We start from the raw sequence: 16221 nt of genomic DNA on the forward strand, positions 1-16221 counted from the left end.
TCTTAATACTTGATAATTAGTCCATGAGCCAGAGGCCCATTTTGGGTCGATCGGTGCAAACTGAGGGCACCAAATTTTAATGTTATTTTCTGATAGCAATATGTGTCTAGAACACAAAAATGCATGATCATGTTCATCTGGGACTCACAGCTGAAGCTTAGTTATTTTCTGATAGCAATATGTGTCTAGAACACAAAAATGCATGATCATGTTCATCTGGGACTCACAGCTGAAGCTTAGTAGAGTACTCAATGAGGTAGTTTATGACAAAAACGCCTAAAATGTATACCCCAATGAATTATGCATGGGCAGAAAAGTCATGAGTAGGGTGAGAAATGGTTATGCAGCAGTTGATGTTATCCAGAACAAAGTATATTCCATGGCTATTATGTCTATTCTGATCACTGTTAGTAAGGGATGTGAGCTATTTTGGTGAATTTGATATCAATTTGTGATGGGTCAATCTGCCCAAGTCTGACAAACCATTCACACTGTGCTATTCCTCTTCAGTCCTTTGAGATCTCGGGAAAAGACACATCAGCTTTAGCACTACCCCCAGAGGTGTAATTATAAGCTCACGGAGGTGCCGCTGAAACGAAATATCTCATGCCTCTCAGCTGCTGACCACAGATAAGGAAAGATACTTAACATTTTAAATATATTCAAATGTAAAACTTTAAAACCTGACTTATTTTCTTTTCTCAGTCAAAACATCAGTACTCGCACTAGGCAGGAATTGAATATAGCACATCCAAAATCCAACATCAGAAAACAGCATCAGAAGTCCTGTGTGGGTCGATCTGCCCAAGTCTGACAAACCATTCGCACTGTGCTATTCCTCTTCAATCCGCTCGATGGTGTTTTATGCCTCCAACGTCGTCTTCCAGGCAGCGCTGCCACCGCTGACTTAAAGGATAATTCTGGTATTTTGCACTTTGAGTCCCTTTTCTGGTTTGTTTTGGCTGAACTAGAGTGTTGGACACCAAAATTTTGACGATGGGTCCTGTCTCGACTTTTCTGACTCGTTTTGAATCGCATTGTCTCGACTTTTCTGACTCGTTTTGAATCGCCTTTGACTACTTCAGAGTGTCTTAAAACAACCCTTAACGTTCGTTTTCAAAACCGTGCAACTCACCGAGTGGTTAGTGGTGTTCATTGATCCAAAACAAGTAGCATAGCGAAATACAGTTTCTGTCGTGTTTTATTTGGCATTTTGTAAAATCCCATTGATTTCTGTTGAAAGACTCATTGCACGTCGACATATTACTGCGCCTACGTCTATGCTTTAGGCTGAAATATTGAGCGGAAGTTTATACGTGGATGTGAGCTGTCTGAAAAAATAGTTCCACAATAGCAAATAACAGGGCTGAAAATCATATATTGCGCCGATATACTCGGTGAGTTGCACAGTTTTGAAAACGAACGTTAAGGGTTGTTTTAAGGACATGTTTGTGCATGTCTGTAGGCAGCCAATCTGAAGCAGTAAAGGCGATTCAAAACGAGTCAGAAAAGTCGAGACAGGACCAATCGTCAAAATTTTGTGTCCACCACTCTAGTTCATCCAAAACAAACCAGAAAAGGGACTCAAAGTGCTAAATACCAGAATTATCCTTTAATTGCATCTAATCCTAAACCTAAACCTAACCCCAACCCTAACCCTAACCCATGCCTAACCCTAGTGCCTTCCAGGCAACGCTGCCTTAAAGACAACGTTGGGGGCATAAAACACCAAGAAACTCTAGTCCTTTGAGATCTCAGGAAAAGACACATCAGCTTTAGCACTGTGTAAGGCAACAATAGGAGCGAACTGTGAGGTTAGAGGGTCAAGGTGTGTGATTGGCATGCAGGCCTGATGACCTCAGCAGATGGGCCCCATCTTCAGTAGTACAGGAAATAGAAACAAACAACCTCCTGCTATGTCACAGGAAGCAGTGTTTTTCAGACACACACACACACACTCACACACACACACACACACACACACACACACACACACACACACACACATTTGTACTGTATATGCCTCATGACAGTGGTGTTTGCACATTGGCTCCACAAGGGTCCGGAAACAGGTGCCCAAGTGGCGAGAGTCCATTGTTCCTCCGTAACGCTGCAGTCTGCCTGAGGGGCCCCATCTGCCCAGAGAGCAGAGAACAGAGGCAGGATTTGCAGGAGTGGGGCACAGAGACGAGGAGCAGAGCGGAGGAGCACGAAGTCCATGTGCTGAGCGGTGGTGAGCTAACAAGAAGGAAGGAAGGGCCGAGTCGGCACAGGAAAGCATCTGCTCCTGACGCTGACACCCTTTAGACTCTCTCTCTCAACACACACACATTTTCTCATTTGGCAAAAGATATTATCTCATGTAATTATGCATTCATCATTGTATGGTATGTGCCTTTTGGCAATGGTATTCACAATGACTTTTACCTTGACCTTGACATCACTTGACCTCTACTTGAGAAAAAGTTTATGAGTTTATAAGATCTAAAGTGCCAAGAAATTAATTCTAATGTAACGTAATCTAACGTAAAAGTTTTATTGTGTGGTTGTGTGTGATCCTTCTGCCTTTGGTTGCTTAATTACTGTATACTCTAGACAATAAATGGCCTACCTCAAGTCCTGTTCAATAACTGATCAATATGGAGTATGCCTTTGCTCAGCATTGTCACATGTCAAAGGTCTTACACTGGACGTAACCTGAACTGGTTAGTGAAAAGCTCAAACATTAAGGGAGCCTTAGAGCTAGCATAACATATGTGGACTGTAGTCAACATTGGTACAATCATAACCCCAGAAGAGGACTCAGACATACATACAAACAGACAAAACATTCCAAACTGCATACCAATTCATTTCCCTTTAATTTTTATATAAAAAAATCAGGTCTTGTCTTTGTCCAGCAAAAGAGCTCCATATAATTTGAAATCACAAAACCAACCTTTACAATTACTTTGCTTTGGTTAACATACTGTCCTCGGCCAGCTCGGACGTCTCACTTTAAAAATGTCATTATACACCAGAGTCCTATAATAATAATAATAATAATAATGAGGATAATAACACAGTGGAGGCATATAGCATCCAAGCTAATCTGCCCCACAGGAGAACTTCTTGCATGTAAAATTATACAGTCTCCACGGCACCAGGCCAGTGGTGGTAACAGACTCATAAATTAGCAAGTTAGGTAATAACTACCCCACACGTGACACGTGACACACTCTGCTGCCCCCAAATGACATGTTCAAAGTGAGAACATGATTAACTTTGACCTCTTCTCATACGTTTGTATAAGAGAGCCAGAAAGAGCCAGATCACTCACTTTGGAATATAGTCGGATAGAATGGTAACATGGAAACATAAATAACATGAACAAATAAAATTATTTTTTCAAAAAAAAAACACATAAATAGCTTTCGCATCACTTTCTTGCCATTCTTGTCAACATACTCTCTCCCTTCCAGCAAAACATTCATTTGAAATTCATTTCCTTTTCATGATGTTATCCATAATACTAGATAAGTATACCTTTCCTCAGCCATTAAAATATTCACTTCCAAATTCCCTCATTCGCCTTCAACTCTCCCCACAGACCATCATCAAAATCTACACATGATTGATAACCATTCTAATGGACTTCTACTTCCTTAACTTATTCTTCATGTTATATTAATCTCCCGATTGAAAGCCTGACTTCTGCTCTCATATATAATAAATTAAAAACAGAGGTGAATAGAATTAATAAATAATGCCCTTAATAATGAAACACAAGACTACCTCCTCAAATCCCTGGCTTTGGACATTATGTTATAGGTGAAGGTTGGCATGGCGGTGTTTTACTCGTTGTCACGGTGACTCTGATTTCCTGCATGATTCCCTCCAGGTGGAGCTCAGCAGGCCTGGAGCAGGCCAGACTGGTAGGGGTCGTTGAGCACCTTGTAGCGGATCTTGGTGTTGGTGATGGCGCCATGCTTCTGCCGCAGGTGGAGGCGGAGCTGACTCTTGTGGCGGAAGTGCAGGTCGCACTTCTCACACTGAAAGAGAAAGAGAGAGAGAGAGAGAGAGAGAGAGATGGGGGTAGATGAATGAAACAGGTACAATCTCAAATACCCAAGTACACAGGGTTTTGGATAAGGAAATAAACAAATTGCAATTGAATTCATGTTCATATTATTCCCCCTTGCAGTTTATATTTACAGAAGTACATGTATAAATCATGCTTGTGTGAAAAATTACATTTCTAAAACAGTTCAGATTCTTATGATTGGCTGAATCACGTTCAATGCTGTTGTAAAACCCAGCACAACCCTTCACATTGACCGCATTTCATTCTATATTACTGCGCTACCACAAATTGATACAAAAGTTAGAGTTGCTGCATTCATTTATGAATGTATGTGGCCATGTATAGGGCTTATTGCTTACAAGCTACATACACGACCAAGCTAAACAAGCTCTAATGAGCAAATACTTTTGTTGGTGAGCACACAGGTATGGGTTTGTGTGTGTGTGTATCTGTGAGTGTATGTATGTATGTGTGTGTGTGTGTGTGTGTGAGTGTGTGTCTGTGTGTGTGTGAGAGAGAGAGAGAGAGAGAGAGAGTGCACTTACACTGTAAGGTTTCTCCCCTGTGTGTATGCGCAGGTGACTCTTGAGTGTCTGCAGGTGGCGGAAACGAGTGCCACAGGTGTGGCAGGGGTACGGCTTCTCTCCAGTGTGGATCAGGACGTGGGCACGCAGGTGAGCTACCTGTACCACACACACACACACACACACACACACACACACACACACACACACACAAACAAACTCAGTTGCCCATAAGTGACCAGTGTATCCCAAGCCTAATCTTACCCTTAACCTTTGTCTCTGACAATGACAATAATAATTTATCATTATTCTTAACAATAGATAGATCTGAAGTGCAAAGTGTTTTTTATGGTCAGGTTAAAGGTGTCCTACCTGGACGAATCGGGCACCACATGTGTCGCAGTGGTAGGGCTTTTCTCCAGAGTGGATGCGAGAGTGGGTCTTCAGGTTGGCAGGCCGGTTGAACTTGGCTCCGCACACATTGCAGCGATATGGCTTGTCACCTACAGGTTGAATAATAGACTTGTAATCTTCATGTTATGGTTATGGTTATGGTTATGTATAACCGTTTCGTGATCAAATGTATCATGAAAGTAGATCATGTAATCTTCATGTTACAGTATAACGAAAAAAGAGTGCTATCACAAACTAGGAAGTTGTCTTGCCTGTGGATGACGGTTTGGCAACACTCAGGTTTCCTGAGTAACAGATCAGAGAGTAGTGGCTCTCACGTTTGATTGAATGTATACAGGGTGACGGGCCATTCTGATTGGCTGTCTCAGGCTCAGGTGGACATGGTGGTAGATAAGGTGAACAGGTGGCTGGAAAGATACAAAATAGCAGACTACCTCAGAATTTACAGCAGAATACACATTCTATTCAGGCATGGATGAGATAATCTTCCAAATTAGGTATACACTACCAAAAAAGAAAGGAATTGTTTTTTTTTTGATAATATAAAAAAAACATGTTTTTTTTGTTTGTTTGTTTTTAACAATATTTCATATTATGGTAAACTTCAAAAGCAAGTAAAGAATAAAAAACAAAATACCAAGAGTCCAGTTTTCGTAACCCTACTGAAAGGAGTTACACATTTATTGGAAGAGGCCATGGTGGGGGAGCTATCACCTAACAAGCCTTGTGACACTCACACAGGGTCATGTGAGAGACTTAGCCACATGCACAACAACATAACTTCCATATGACTGATCAGTGGAAAGATCTGATGCAAGTCCTGAAACAAATTCGGATGGCTTTCACTTCCTGTTAGACAGGGAGGCCCATGTGTTACATCCTTAACCTAGACAGGCACCCTGTACAAGAAAACTATTATATATAGGCCCTTTCAATCTGTTCCTGGGGGGGTTCCTGGTTGGAATGTTCAAAACCAACAGATACTTTGAAATGAAAATGAAACTGCCTTTAGTGTAATGCTCTACAAAGTTTTGACTTTTAAACTTGTTTTTTGTTTTTGTTGTTGTTCCCAAGGTACCACTCACTCAATGTTGCTGTGCTTTAGGAACGCACTTGTTTGTTAATGTAGTGGAACGTGTCTATATCATAAAAGCCTTGTCAGTATTCAGCTGTTATGCACTCAAAGGGTGCAAAACATTTTCATTCCATTTCATTCTAGACAGTTTCCATGGAAACAGCTCCAGAGCGCCTGTCTTACCTGCATTGCCCTGGGGCAGGAGGGCCTGGTGCTCCAGGACGGGGTCCAGGGTACAGGGCAGAAACCCAGGGACGGGCAGGGTAGAGGGGGTCAGCTGAGGCACACAGCACAACGCCACCATCCCTTGTCTAGAGAGAGTGAGATATACAGTAAGGTGGATATAAGTAGTTATTTACATATGAAATGACCATGGAATATGGTCCAAGTCCATGTACTGTATATAAACACATTTATATAAACTCACATGTATATAAACGTTCCCTAAGACTATGTGTGGAGTGGCACTGGCACTGGTGGAGACAGACAGAGAGAGAGAGAGAGAGAGAGAGAGAGAGAGTGAGAGAGAGAGAGAGAGAGAGTGAGAGAGCTTTTGTGTTCCTCTATGGGCTAAGTATGTTTGACATAAAAAAAACCACTTATGTGGGTATCTAGTACTTGTCTGGCTCATCTAACATCGTTTTTTATAAATACATATTTGTGGGTGGCTTTTATGCCTTTAATTCGATAGGACAGTGAAGAGAGTGACCGAAAGCAAGTGGGAGAGATGTGGTGGGACCGGCAAAATGACCCAGGTCTGACGTGGACCCGAACATGGTATGAGTGTTGTTGCCAGTTGCGTCAAAGTGGCCCCATGACATTAATGTGGTGTTGATTTTTCAAGTCCAGTCCCATCTTAGCAGTACAAACTGTTTTTTCAGTCACTATTCCCATGCATTTTGCCCATCCGGAGTTTGTTTACTAAGCCAGAATCTACTGAGCTCAGCCCATTATACTAACTGGTTCAACTGGAAAACATATTGGTTGCTTGCTCACTCACTGACTACTCACCTGTCAATCACTTCCTGCTCTGACTTTGGCCACTTGTCATTGGTTGCTTTGGGCGTGGTGTCCATCCTATCCTCTGAATTAGGAGATGGGCTACCCCCACATGGCCCCACCCCAGTCTCCTCCTCCTTGATGTTGGTGGCACAGAGGGGGTTGAGGACGATGTACTTGTACTTCTTCCAGTTGCAGGCCTTAGGGTCGGGAATAGGCTTGGTCTCACTTGCTCTCTAAACGATAAACAGAAAAACAAGAACAGTTGAGCTTCTCATCTTTTCCCTTGGCCACATTTTACAGTCAGCTTACTGATTCAGTCGGGCTGAATATAGTTTCACTTAAATCATTCAGACATCATTTAGATCATCGAGACCTTTTTGGACATACACCAATTTAACAACAAAAAAAAAACAATTTAAGATTTTAGATAAAATGTAAAAAATTTGACCTAATCATCGCCCTCTGTTAAATTGTTAAGCAGCCCTTTGGCAGGAACACGCACCCTGGATTTGGGGCTAAGGTTGCAGCTGCTGGACTCGGCTGGTGAGTTGGGCTGTCCGTTGGAGCAGGAGGGACTGTCTGGAGAGGGGGCCACCGGCTCAGACTCCTCCAGCTTCAGGCTCTGAGACCTGGGCTCCTGACTCAGGCGAGTCCCTTGCTCCACCGAGGCCCGCTGCTCCCCTGGAACCCTGGAATGCATTTTTCATTGGTTATGGTTACTTCGAAAACACTTTTATTTAGAGCAAAGACACTTTCATCCAAAGCATTTGTTTGGGCAGTTGCCTGTTTATGTGTAATGTATCTGTTTTTCTACCTCTGTTGCTCTGGATGTGCATGAAAAAAAGAACATCTCACGCACATCTTTCTGTCTGTCTCTATCTGTCTGTAGTTATGGAATAGATGTGTGTAAGTACCGTTGATACATATTGCCTCTAGTAACCTTACTTTTAACAACTGGTATGACATTTTTTTTTAAATGATTTTCAGTGCCAGTTTTGGCATAAAGGTCTTTCTCACCTGGCCATGCTGTGGCTCTCCTCAGCCTCCTTGGCTGCAGGCTGGGAGGTGTGAGGGAACATCAGAAGGGAGCTGCTACTGTTGCTGCTGCTGCTACTGGGGCTGTACTTCGAGAACGCTCCTCCAGGGGGCGCCCTGTACACAGCAGGAGGCATGGAGGACAGCTCCAACAAGGGAGGAGCAGCAGGACGTCTCTCACTGCAAAGGAGAAGAAGTGCTAGTTATAGGTGCTATACATAACAATTTATGCTGAAAACGTTGGGAAATTAACTTGAAATGCAACAGAATAAACTTGAAATCTCAAAATCTCAAAAGATTTTCAGCAACTTTAGATTTTTATTCCTGTGGACTAAATTAAGTAGGTTAAAGGATCTTAACATGACTGAATGACTATACAAGGATGTAGGTTCACTCAGTAAACCCACCTACGGAAGCAACCAGACAGACACACACACACACACAAACACACACACACACACACCTATTCAGCATAAAGGTTCTGCACGTGTCAGCCACGTGCTCCATCTGCAGGTAAGTGGCGGCCGCCAGGACCCCAGGTACAGTGCGGGGGCTTAGGGGCAGCCGGGAGGTGTACATGAAATCCAGCAGCAGGGACACACTGGACGCATCCAAGCCATCAGGCAGAGAGAAGGACACCCCGTGCTCCCCAGGACCCGGGCTTTGGCCCCGCTGCACAACCAGTGTGTAGAAGTAGCCACTGTGGAGATCGAGAGATAGAGAGATTTCCACACCCAGTTATCGGACACATCAGGGAAAAAAATAAGTCATAGTCTGACACACCGTAGATGAAAGTAATGAACAAGGGAAGGAGTGTGAGTGGAGAATGAAAGAGACAGCATTAGTGTTCGCAACACATCCTGCCCCACCAGATGTGTCCCGTCCATACAGGCCGGGCTGAGGAAAATGAAAAGTCCGCTGCTGACCATACAGCCACCGAGACAAAGAGAATAGGAGGAAAACATTAATGCGTCGCAGGCAAGGAATGGAATGAATCACGGACAAGTGGAAGAAAGACGTGGGCATAAAAACAACAGGAAAAGAAAGCTTCGGAAGAGGGAAATGGAGATTTGAAAGGGCATGCTTCAGTAGACGTTTGAAGGTGGCACTCCTACTGTAGCTGGCATAAATGAATATATGAATGCATGAAGCAGGGGAAAGTTGGCACGCCCGGTAATCCAAGGCAAAAATAAACTTCCTGACTAGATGACCGGTGCTCCTACATAGCCAACTGGGGCTCGACAAAAGTGCATGAACATGTCAGATACAAAGGTGAAAGGTGCTGTTAGAGTTCGGCCTATGAGAGGTAAGTTGAAACATTGAAATTGTCACTATATGGCTATATGCCTACATGGTTATATGGAGACAGGAGACAGGATGTGCCAAGTAGATTTGCATGGGAGTGAGCAGAACTACATTAATTTACGGTGCTTAGAAATTATATTCCATAGGTAAATGGCCACTTAAAATAATACATTTATAGTAGGCCTACTAAATAATATAGAAAATATGATATATAAACATAATCAATACTGACTGATAGTGATTCATACCTGCAGGCAACCAGCACAGCACAGTGTGCCCGCAGCCTGGTACTGCCCACCATCAAGGTGGCATCAGTAAGGATATCCCGGTGACGGAGCTCGTTCAGGTTCAGCAGCACGTCGTTGGAGTGGCGCGTGTACTCCTTCACGTACCCCTCCGCCGCCTCTCCACCGTCGGCCGATTCGCGCCTCCTGCTCGCTCGGTGTCCCTCCACCGCCTGCATTCTGCTCATCCTCTGAGAGGAAGGGAGGAAGTGGACGGAGAGAAAGGATGATAAACAAAAGACGAGACCGGTTTAGAAAAGCTAACATATGACCTTTGTAGAAGGTCATTTATAGTCTTTAATGGGTTCAGAGCTATACTACTTCAGCAGTTAATGTAAATGTTATTTTACCAGTGGGGTCATTATGTCAAGTGCAAGATTTTACATACCTTACTATATGGTCGAAGACAGAATTTATTTGTCCAGTCTAGCAGTAGTCTGTGCTATAGGGGAGACCAGCTCCCTACTCGTACCTGGAATATGAATAAAAGTCAAATGTCTTAGAAGTGCAAATTAGCAACAATGAACATAGTGTAAAACATTCATTAAAAACTTATGCATGTTGCCATCCTTTATGCTTAGCAAGAATTCACATATACAAGGAGAATAAATACTAAATTAAGTGAATTAAAGTAAAAAAGGTTAGTTAAATAAAAACAGAATCTAGTTTAATCTCTCAAAACTCTTTAAACCACCAATCAGTAAAACACTATATACATACTGTAATGCTATACAAAATCAAGGTACTAAAAGTGTTTGCAGCTGCACCACACTACTCCAGCAACAAAGGTTCTCTCGAATTATCAAAAGGCAGCAAAACGCCATCCTTTAATTTTTAGCACCATATTAAACCGCAGAACCGCAACCACCTCAGATGACAAAACCAAAGACCAGAACATGCAACAAAGTCAACAAAAGACCAATCTTCTGACACCTTAACCACCACAGCCCCACTCACCCCGACCAGCAGGGACGAGATAACCCGTGCTCGTTCTGCCCTGGTCAGTCCTGCTTGAGCTCTCCGGTCAGTTCCAGTCAGACACAAGCAACCCTCTGTCCCCCTGTCCAATTCTGACTGCTGGCTGGTTAACAATGACCCGGGAGCAGACTGGGAGGGGATGCTTTATAACGTCGCGCAGGAAGTCCCTAGGCGACCAGGGCCGCTCGCTTCCCCCTTCCTCCTCCTGCGCGGCCCACGCGCCCTGGAAGCTTTGCAGGAAAGGTAGAGGCACAGAGCTCCAGGTATTTTTAGTGGGAGTTTGCTTGTTTTTTGTTTTGTTTTGTTTTTTGTGTTGTTTTTTTAAAGGTTGTTGTTTATTGTTCTTCACCTCACAGCGTGTCATCAACGCACAGTAATCACAGGAGCGGAAACCTTGTTCAGGAAAGAAGCGTGTGTATGTGTGTGTGGGAGTAGGAGTGGGAGAGGCCATGATCGTGTGGGTGGTGGTGGTGGTGTGTGTGTGTGTGTGTGTGTGTGTGTGTGTGTGTGTGTGTGTGTGTGTGTGTGTGTGTGGGGGTGGGTGGGTGGGGGCTCAGGGGTCAACTGGCACTGTCCAGGAGTCCGCCGTGCCCAACCAAACCCGCCAGCCAGCCACCCTCGCTGAACCCCCCCCCCCCCCCGCCAGGCAAGAGAAAACTGTGTAAGTGGAAGCGAACAGGAACTCCTCATCAACAGCCTGTTGCCACGGACACATTCAACCCCTCACCTGCCTTTCCACTATAGAGCTGACCTTTCACCTCTCCGCCATCCTCATCTCAAAACAAGTCTCTAGTCTGGACTTTTAGTGTAGAATTGATTACAATGCATTCACTGGGCCCCTAATGCACTAATAATCCTGTGTGTCCTGTATGACTGGCTAAAAAGCTGATCGAGAAATGGGGGGTTTCCCAGCTGCCATCCATGGAAGGCACCGGAAGGTTCTGCCCAGCTTCCTTTGAGAGGAGGGGTCAGCCGTTTTTTTGTTATGGGCACTCGGGGGAAGGAAATGGAGAGAGCGAGGTGAAAAAAAAATGAACGATTTGGGGAGATACCCTTTCTGCAGCTGAAAAACAACGACTCGCTCACCCCACCACCCCTTCCTACCCCCTCTAGCCCAACCAGAGGAATGGACTCGACAGATGTGCAGGAACACCACTGCCCCCCCCCCCCCCCCCCCGCCCCGCCCCACCTCCCCAACTCCCCTCCCTGCTTGCCCTGGCGAGCTCCTTAAGGCATCCTGTGAGACACACACATACACACACGCGCGCGCACACACACACACACACACACATTGAGATGAGGATAAAACGCCCGCGCAGGACATCCGTCATAATAAGGGAATCAGGGAGGAGCTAGAGAAACAGGGATTCAGGGGGGGAGGGGGGGGGGGGGCTTCGTTAATTGAAAACAAGCGGAAAGTTACCTCATACACACACACACACACACACATGGATGCGTGCACACACACACATGCAAATACACACACATTCCTGTGCTGAAGACACCACCCATTTTGCATTAAAAACCTGTATGACCTGAACAGGAACAAACAGACGAAATTCACACAGGATTCATCCTGAAATATATGACAAATCATCCTTTTTTTGCAGTGATGGCACCCTTAGACAAAATCCTTCAACTAAAACCATAGAACGTGTATGTGCAATAAAAATGTGCTTCTGTATAACTGAATTACTCAACATGAATGCCTCTGCTAGTACCTATCCACTCAGGTTGTTAGACAGATTGTCCAATACCAATCTTGTCAAGCACCCTGAAACAGAGCCAAAGCCAAAGAACCCTATACTGTTCTAAACATAGTTCATAGAAATGAGGACCAACCCTTAGAAGTTCCCAGAAGGTCTTCAGTAGAGACTCATCACTACACTCAAGGACAGAACCCAAACACGTTTATCTGCATACATCACAACTGGGTACTCTAATGAGAGTCGGAAGCCCTATGTGTTTTGCCTCTGAGTGTTGGGCACGTGTCTAAGCCCTTGCGTTCTTATTTGTTTGGATGAAGAATAGATTAATGGCACATCCTCTCCTCCACCCTATGCAACCCTCCCCAAAAAAAGAAAAACAAAGAAAACAACAGAGAGAGAGAGAGAGAGAGAGAGAAAGAAAAAAAAACTCATAGATGGAGATGTAGAGATGTAGGTCTAGGCGACTTCCAGGCATTGTGAGAGGCGCGGAAGCGAGGGGGCGTCGGAGGAAAAGTGAGAACATTACTAAACAGGTTCGGGCCAAATGAGCGGAAGACGGACAGTCTGGCCTGCAGTGGCCTGCCCCCGTCCCCCTGACCCGGGCCATGGCCCTGGGCTTCACGCTGGGCCACTAGCCCCCTACCCCCATCTGAGGTTTAACCCATCCGCCCATGAGTATATACTGTATTCCCTTCATCATAAAGCGCTTTCAGATATAATCTCCGGAGTATATGCGGAGGTTTGTCAAACGGAGGTCCTACCCTTCGGATGATTCAGATATAAGTTTACAGTCCTGATGCCATACATATACAATGTGCAATGCAATTAAATGCTCATCGATGGTTGTAGTAGTAAGTAGTAGTCAGGTCAGGTTGGATAAGTGTAAACCCTTTAGTTAAAATCTGCAAAAGCAAGGAATGACATTCTTATAGACATGCTCACCATTCTAAAATGGATTAATTCATTCTAAAATTACATGCATGGCAATTGCCAAATATGCAATACACCATAATTGCTTCTGCTCAAACCACTGAAACAAAACGGTACACTGTTAAGTATTTTGATCAGACATATAGGCCTATAGTAGGTTGCATTATGTTCAATGTAATCTCAGCAGTAAACTAGGATGGAGTGTGTATACTGAGGCATGCTGGCCTCAACTGGATATACATGAGATGATGGCATCCTGCCTCTTCTTTAAATGGGCCTTGACCTCGTGAAAAGATTATGCCACTGGTAAGTCTTTAATAGCATTGCAGTGACTGTAAAACTACTGCTTACAAGATTTACAAGCATGACCTAAAATTACTTTAAAATTACATGCAAGGACAGAAATTCAATTTAATATTTTGTAGGCTTTCTCCACAGTGTATCATAAGCTATTCTATTGCATTTCTATTGCAACTGTGAACATGGGAAATTGTTATTTGTCTGTTATTTGAAATCTTAAAAGCATTCTAAACTGGTGTGTGATTGGCTGGGTGGATATAATGAGCACATTCACCACAATTAAATCAAAACTGGCATGTGAGTTCTTAAACTGCATTCTTTTTACTTTTCAAAACAAGGTGTCACTTCATTTTTACAACACATGCTCTTGATATCACAAACAATCTCACAAGCAGCAGCTGCCTGGAACAATAACGCGGATCCAGATGAACTGTCCTTTCCTGCCTGCACTGGAGGTTTTGTACATATAAGGACACAGCAAACCCCATCCGGACTAAGGGGGTGGGGGGTAGGGGGCCTGTTTGTCCCCTTAGGAAGGTGGCAGGAGGCAGAAACGTGAAAAACATCAAATAAAAAAAAGGGTAAAGAAAAACAATAAAGACAAATACTGGGACTGGGGTTTCCTTTGAAGCAGATTTGAGACAGCCAGAGAGACGGGGATGGGTGGGAGGGATTACCGAGAGGGGAGGAGGGAGGGAGGGAGGGAAGATGGTGTGTGTGTGTGTGTGTGTGTGTGTGTGTGTGTGTGTTTGAGGTGGGAGGCACTGCCCCCCTGAGCTTTTCAGTCATCATGTCAGAAAGAGAGAGAGGAAAAGTCCTGGCAGGGGAGCTGTCGAGACGAAAAGGAAACCTCCCTTGAATCGCCCAAATATGGTCAAACTTTAAACTTTTTTAATATGTTTTTCCCAGCGCCATTAAAACTGAGGGGGAGGGCTTCAGTAGTAGGCTACTTTGGCACTCTAACAAACAGCAGAGAGCTCCACTCCACTCCACTCCACTCAGGGTCTTCAGATGGTTTAGCATCTCGGTAATCAGTCTAAGAGGGTTTGGAAAAGCGTCTGGAACTAAAAATGGGGACGGCATATTTAGAGATGTATAGGGTACGGAGAGGAGAGCAGAGGTCAGAAGATCCACTTTCATAATGGTAACAAGTTAAAAATAGAGATTGGCCTTAGAGAGAAAAGCCAACCCTATATGACTATTATTGACAGATAATGTTCAAACCTTTCAGACTGTCAGATCCTGGCTATACTACATTATTATGTCGGATATTTGCATCTACTAAATAAATAGATTTAGTAAGCCGTAATTCTGTTCTAGCACTGGTAATCCCTTTTGCACTTTGTTTACTTGTTGCCCTATGTCTATGGACACTCCATAACATCTCACTACATTACTTCCACTTGTGCATACTGCATCACAGTGCCTGGAATATGAAATCTAGAGGATAATCTATAACATCACAATTGTATTTTCATAATTAAAGTCCTTTGCCTATTGTGTAAGTGTCATATAAGCCAGAGGTTCTCAACCTTTTTGGGGCTGAGGCATACCACAGGTCAAACCAAAATGGCAAGGCACACTGACGATCACTGCATGAAGTTATCAAAGATATTATTATAGGCTGTGTAACAGATTTGTAGCCTATTAGGCAACTTTATACCAACGACTTTATGACTTACCTAAGAGCAGTTTGATTAAGAAGCTGTGTCATTGATGCATTTGAAAAATCATCGTTTCATGAGCCTGTATAAAAGTGCATTGGGTTCCTCAAAATTCCACAATATTCCAGAAACACCACACATTTTTCCTCACGACACCAGTTGAAAACCACTAATATAAGCTTATTGGATTCCTACAGTTCCCTCAGGATCTCTCTCTCTCTCTCTCTCTCTCTATATATATATATATATATATATATATACATATACATACACATACATATACATATATATATATTCATTTCAAAGATAGACTATGTACATAGGTCATAGGCCCATTTGTGAGAGATAAATTTACAACTTGGCCTACATGCATAAATCAATCCAATTACAGACTAATGGTTTAGATTTTCCAGTACTATTTGTAGTTTTAACACAAGTGCAATGTAGACGACAATTAACATATCATACAAAGTGAAAATATTAAACATATTAGTTCAATGCCTATATGGATATATGCACTGATCCCTCTGCATGCACAAACACTTTAACTTAAGTTTGTTTCTTGTTCTGCTATAACTCCATTAACAAGCATTCTTGACTAATGTCTAATATGTCATTAAAATCATTTTACCTTTTCACTAATGGATGGTAGCTGCTCTAGTTTTGTTGGAATTGACAAGTAGTAGTAGTAGTGACGTTTCTTCTACCAGGTACCTCTGTTCCTTGAATTCTTCGAAGGAACTGTTCTAAGAAGGATCTCAGATGATGCCAACCTACTCTGACTCTAGGGGGTACACCTAATACCGTTACATAGGTGAAATAATCTGTTGGAGAGAATTTAAGTGGTGTATATAGAGAGGAATATATAATAGTCATCCAGTTAAGCAAAATTTGTTGTAGAAATTAAAAACTAAACTAAAAGTGTGAAGCCACCAACT

At 43.3% G+C, this 16221-nt stretch overlaps 1 protein-coding gene across 1 annotated transcript; it reads right to left on the reverse strand.

Annotated features, from left to right (window-relative positions):
• Positions 1 to 2838: 2838 nt before the first annotated feature.
• bcl6b (BCL6B transcription repressor) lies at positions 2839 to 11146 on the reverse strand. Its single transcript, XM_042070939.1, has 12 exons — positions 10660 to 11146; positions 10091 to 10174; positions 9667 to 9893; positions 8577 to 8813; positions 8096 to 8293; positions 7581 to 7767; positions 7088 to 7311; positions 6260 to 6387; positions 5253 to 5408; positions 4960 to 5090; positions 4609 to 4746; positions 2839 to 4031 (listed from the first exon to the last, which is right to left on the reverse strand). The coding sequence occupies exons 3-12, from the start codon at positions 9888 to 9890 to the stop codon at positions 3888 to 3890; spliced, it is 1767 nt and encodes a 588-aa protein (XP_041926873.1). The 5' UTR covers positions 9891 to 9893; positions 10091 to 10174; positions 10660 to 11146; the 3' UTR covers positions 2839 to 3887.
• Between the last annotated feature and the right edge of the window lie 5075 nt (positions 11147 to 16221).

This window comes from Alosa sapidissima, chromosome 18 (genome assembly GCF_018492685.1).
Source record: "Alosa sapidissima isolate fAloSap1 chromosome 18, fAloSap1.pri, whole genome shotgun sequence".
Lineage (NCBI taxonomy): Eukaryota > Metazoa > Chordata > Actinopteri > Clupeiformes > Clupeidae > Alosa > Alosa sapidissima.